The 5,611-nt window shown below is 50.3% G+C and overlaps 1 protein-coding gene across 1 annotated transcript; it reads left to right on the top strand.

Moving 5' to 3' along the window:
- Positions 1 to 4,466: 4,466 nt before the first annotated feature.
- On the top strand, positions 4,467 to 5,399 carry LOC118701028 (olfactory receptor 14J1-like). Its single transcript, XM_036405601.1, has one exon. The coding sequence runs from the start codon at positions 4,467 to 4,469 to the stop codon at positions 5,397 to 5,399; it is 933 nt and encodes a 310-aa protein (XP_036261494.1).
- The last annotated feature ends 212 nt before the right edge of the window (positions 5,400 to 5,611 follow it).

Genomic DNA, 5,611 nt, shown 5'->3' with positions numbered 1-5,611 from the left:
GTTCCACAGGAACAATGGCATTGTTAACAGTGGACTTAAAGCATCGTCCTAAAAAACATATTGACGTCCAGTATCAGGGTCAAACCATCACCCTGGTTGCGCTCCTAGACACCGGTGCAGACATCAGCATCATAGGGATGCAGAAATGGCCACTCCAGTGGCCCACCCAGGAGGCAAATGCCACAGTTGCAGGAGTAGGAGGACTCACGCTAGCACGGAAATCCCCCCTGCTGAAAATTATTATAGAGGGAAAGACTGTCACCTGTACAGTTTCTGTAATACCGCTCCCTGAGGGTGTCCACGCCTTGCTGGGCCATGATGTGTTGGCGCAGTTGGGAATGGTCCTTGCCACAGATCTCCCTTTATAGGGATGGCCATTGCATGGACTTTCCCGATCCCACTCCGATGGAAAACAGAGGACCCGGTGTGGGTTGAGCAATGGCCTTTAAAAGGGGAAAGTCTCATTCAGGCACACAAGCTGGTGCAGGAGCAGTTTGACCAAGGACATCTCCGTTTATCTGTTAGTCCTTGGAATACTCCTGTTTTTGTGACCAAGAGGAAAATGGCAAATATCGGCTCCTGCATGATCTACGTGCCGTCAATTGATCAGATGCATAGTATGGGAGCCCTGCAGCCCAAATAGCTCAGTCGGTTGCTTTCTGGCTCCAGGGGTGGCAGCAGCAGGCACCCATGCCACCCTAAATAAGTTGGGATGCTGGCTTGCGAAGCAAACCAATGCCACTTTTATGGCGCTTTCTAGCTTTTTGCTTGATGTTGATTCTATTCGCCATGCAACACTTCAAAATAGAGCTGCAATTGATTTTCTTTTGCTTGCACAAGGCCATGGTTGTGAAGAATTTGAAGGCATGTGTTGCATGAACCTTTCTGACCATTCGCAGTCCATCCATTCCCAGCTCTCTGAGTTGTGGAGGTTAACCGGAACCCTACAGGTAGAATCGGGCTTTGGTACTGATGGATGGCTCAAATCTTTAGGCCTGGGATCATGGCTACTACGCTCTATTGTTAAGGCTGGCATTATAGTAGGCATTATAGTTTTGTTGGTAGTATTAGTTTTGCCTTGCTTTTGCATATGCTTACAAAATATGGTGCAAAGGATGATTTCTGCTGCATTTAATCAAACATTGCTTATGCAAAAATAAAACAGGGGAATTGTGGAGGAATGGCTATGTGACAGGGGCCACGTTCTGGACCAAGAATCGGGAGGATGCAGTTAATCTGGGTCCCTGCACCTGCAAAACACTGTATCCTTGAGCATAGCTGTGGTACAATAACAAGCAGAGAGAGAGACATGAGAAAAGAAAGATGTAATCCCTAAGGTATGAGAAGAGCTGATATTGTAGTCTAGCCAACAGATTGCTTAGCTTGCAAAATATATTTGAGCTTATTGTTTGTTGTGCATAAAAGTCTGATGCTCTCTTCAATAAATGAAGCTTGCTAAACACTCATATTGAGCGTCCAAGTTTCCCTCACCATGACAAAACCCAAAGTGTCTCAAGGTATGAATGGGTCTCACTGAGGTCCATCCCCAACACAGGCTCCTCATGGACTCCTTGGAGGAGAGAATTGGAGGCCAGGATGGCCCCAAAACCTCTCAGAGACTCAGTGTGGAAAGGAGAATCCAAAGTACCTTAAAAACCTTGAGTATCTCAAGGCATTAATGAGCCCCACTGAGTGTCAGTACAAAGCTCTCCAGGGACTCGTTAAAGCAGATAATTGGGGCCATGATTGCACAAACCTCTCACAGAGTCTTGTGTCAAAAGGGAAACACCAAGTACCTTAAAATAACTGAAGTACCTTGAAGCATTAATGAGCCCACTGAGTGTTGTTACTGACAAAGCCTCTCCAGGGACTAATTACAGCAGGTAATTGGAGGCCAGGATTGCACAAACCTCTCAGAGACTCCAAGGCAAAAGCCAAACCCCAAGTCCTTTGAAAAACCTGCAGTCCCTGCAGGGAGCATGAAGGAGCCCCCAGGGCCATTGCTGAGCAAGGCTCCCCAGGGACTCCTTGCAGCAGATCCTTGAGGCCACTGGGATGTGAGCTAGGGGGGATGCTGAGGGCAGGACAAGGGGCTGACAGTGCCCAGCCTGGCTGGGGCTGTGCCAGGAGGCCCCAGGGCCTCAGGACAAGGTGTCTCCTCCCAGCCCTTGCTGGCACAGACCCTGCTGTGCCCCAGGGCACCAAGACTTGGCTTCTCTTTGTCCCCACCTGTCATCACTGCCTGCAGTTCTCTGCTCTGCCTGGGGCTGGGACACTTTCTCTCACTCGTGTCCCTCTCTGGGACCCATTAAAAGTCCAAGAAACTTTGGAGTTGGATTCTGCCTTGGAGTTCTGGAGAGATTTCTTCAGCTCCCTCTCAGGGACTGATGTCCAGGGCCTGAGCACAAAGCCCCAGAGGCTGATTAAAGTTTTGTGCTGTGTCTGTGCTGCTGAGCTGGGCTGGGCTCCTGGCACAGAGGCAGCTCCTGGTCACCAAGAAGAGCTTCAAAAGCACATTTCTCTTGATGAGCAGCTCTTCTGCCAGCCCAGCAGGGCTGGGGCACTGCCTGCAGCCAGCCCGGGCACAGCACAGAGGCACAGAGCGCTTCAATCAGTCAGGGCTGGGAAGGGGCTGAGAAGTGCCTGGGGCACAATCACTGCCAGCCCTTGGCACAGGAACCTCTGGCTGCAGGACAGTGCAGCTGCAGCTCCTGGAGCCATCTCCTGCAGCTGGAACATGCCAATGCCTGCAGAGCCTGTGAGTACATTCTCTGATTGTCTCTTGTGCAGAGCAGCCAGGGGTGCCCAGGGCTGTCCTGCAGAGCAGGGTCCTGCAGCCCAGGGTGCTGTGCTGGGGCAGGGACTCTGCTGCCTGCCAGGGACAGCTCTCAGCCAGCCCTGGCAGCTGCTCCCAGCGCTGGGCAGAAGCTCTGGGGGGAAGGAGCCGCCCTGAGCAGGGCAGGGGCTGCTGCTGAGAGGGGTTGGGTGGGGCAGGGCTGCTCCCAGCTCCAGACCAGCCTGGGCACAGCTCCGCAGGGCACTTCCCAAAGAAGGTTAGCCTGGGATTGCTGGAAAGATCAGGAGCTCTCCTGAGAGTGATTTCAATTTCCTGCTTGGAGAGGGATGGGAAAGTTGGGGTGATAACAAAAATATTTTTGCATTTTATACATTTTTGATATATTCATAGCTCTGTAAATTACTATTTTATAGTGATAAAAATATAATCCTTATTTAACACTATTAAACTCCTAATTAACTGTATTAAACTCTTAATTAACTCTATTTAACCACTATTATATACTTATATACCTATAATCCTTAATTGACCCAAGTACATTTCCTAACCTTTCTCTTAGATTTTAGAACACTAAGCTGACTGTCTAAATACATTCCTGAAACTCTGTATAGTCTTATTATCAGGAAGAGGACCTACAAGAATATTTTATTTTTTCACTGGAATGTGAGCAGTCATAACAAAAATTTTTGGCAAAGTAGCCTTTGGACCTGTTCCAAAGGGTTGAGCCAGGGGTGTGCAACTGGGGCCACTGAATCTCCTATTGGATGTTCCTGCTAAATATCCTAATTAATCAACCTTAATAAATTGTTGAAATCAGGGGACGGGTGTGTCCTATTCCCACTGGGACACCTGGAAGCTTCCAATAAAGGTCTGGTTTTTACTTTACTGTTCTAACACTGTTGCAAGGGTTTGGTTTTTTTTCCTCTCTCTCTTTGGGTCATAGACAACAGGGATGAGAGAAGCAGAACAGGAATTGTAATCCTAGAAGCACAGAACATTCTGAGTTTAGAACCTTTAAAGAGGGTGAGACATTCAGGGATCCCTCTGCTCTGGCCAGGGTCTGGTTTATCCCAGGCTGACCCAGGAGTGTGACTGTGCTCTGATTGCAGCCAAAGGTGCAAAGCCAGGGCAGCTGGGAACAAGCCCATCCAGCCCCTCACCTTCCCTGAGCCACGGGGAATCCTTTGCCTCTCACAACTCACAGTGGCAAACTGAGTGCAGCAGAAATGCTGGGGATTTGTGACCTCAGAGAGCCAGGAACGATATGTGGGCAGAAAAAATTACTTAAATCAACTCCTGCCATCCATGTACTATAGAACTGTCAGTGCAGATGCTACCAAGCCTGTCTGCATTACGAGTGATTCCCCTGGCAAATCCTGAACATCCGGCCTTGTCCCTCTGCCACATGGCCACAAACCCAGGGCAGTGGGGCAGGGATGGCTCCTCAAGAGCCCCCATGTACAGACGTGGCTGCTCCTGGCACACTCAGCCAGCACAACTGGAGCTCAGGCAGGGACCTGGGTGAAGGTTTTCCCAGAGCAGGAACAAGGGTGGGTGAGTCCAAGCGGGGCAGTCTGCAGGGAATGGCCCAGGTTTGGCTGAAAGCACCGTCTCCTGACTTGTCACTGTCCTTTCTCCATGAACAGGTGCCCATGTGCAGCCCCAGCAAATGTCCAAGAGCAGCTCCATCAGGCACTTCCTGCTGCTGGCATTGGCAGACACGCGGCAGCTGCAGCTCCTGCACTTCTGCCTCTTGCTGGGCATCTCCCTGGCTGCCCTCCTGGGCAACGGCCTCATCATCAGCGCCGTAGCCTGCGGCCACCACCTGCACACGCCCATGTTCTTCTTCCTGCTCAACCTGGCCCTCGCTGACCTGGGCTCCATCTGCACCACTGTCCCCAAAGCCATGCACAATTCCCTCTGGGACACCAGGAACATCTCCTACACTGGATGTGCTGCTCAGCTCTTTTTCTTTGTGTTCTTTACTGGAGCAGAACTTTGCCTCCTGACCATCATGTGCTATGACCGCTACGTGTCCATCTGCAAACCCCTGCACTACGGGACCCTCCTGGGCAGCAGAGCTTGTGCCCACATGGCAGCAGCTGCCTGGGCCAGTGCCTTTCTCAATGTATTCATGCTCACAGCCAATACATTTTCCCTGCCCCTGTGCCATGGCAATGCCCTGGGCCAGTTCTTCTGTGAAATCCCTCAGATCCTCAAGCTCTCCTGCTCCAAATCCCACCTCAGGGAATTGGGGCTTCTTGCTGTCAGTGCCTGTTTTGGTTTTGGCTGTTTTGTGTTCATTGTTTTCTCCTATGTGCAGATCTTCAGGGTCGTGATGAGGATCCCCTCTGAGCAGGGACGGCACAAAGCCTTTTCCACCTGCCTCCCTCACCTGGCTGTGGTCTCTCTGTTCATCAGCACTGCAGTGTTTGCTCACATGAAACCCCCCTCCATCTCCTCCCCATCCCTGGATCTGACCCTCTCAGTTCTGTACTCGGTGGTGCCTCCAGCCCTGAACCCCCTCATCTACAGCCTGAGGAACCAGGAGCTCAAGGCTGCAGTGAGGAGACAAATGACTGGATGGTTTCGGAAAATTTAAACTGCTGGCAAAATTCTGCCAATAAGTTTTAATAAAAGTTATCTTTAAAACTTCTTGTTGATTTGGTTGTGGGGTTTTTTTTTCCCTTTGTTTTAACTTTTTCATACTGTCTACAAAGAAATGTCATTCTTTGTGCCATTTCTCATTGTGTGTCTCTTGACCTTCCCTGTGTCAATGAGGGGCTGCGCTCTCGGTGGCTTTAAATGAACAAT

The sequence above is a fragment of the Molothrus ater genome, unplaced genomic scaffold (genome assembly GCF_012460135.2).
Source record: "Molothrus ater isolate BHLD 08-10-18 breed brown headed cowbird unplaced genomic scaffold, BPBGC_Mater_1.1 matUn_MA120, whole genome shotgun sequence".
Classification (NCBI taxonomy): Eukaryota; Metazoa; Chordata; class Aves; order Passeriformes; family Icteridae; genus Molothrus; species Molothrus ater.
Note: the sequence above shows the minus strand (reverse complement) of the source record. Positions and strands in the feature narration are given on the sequence as shown.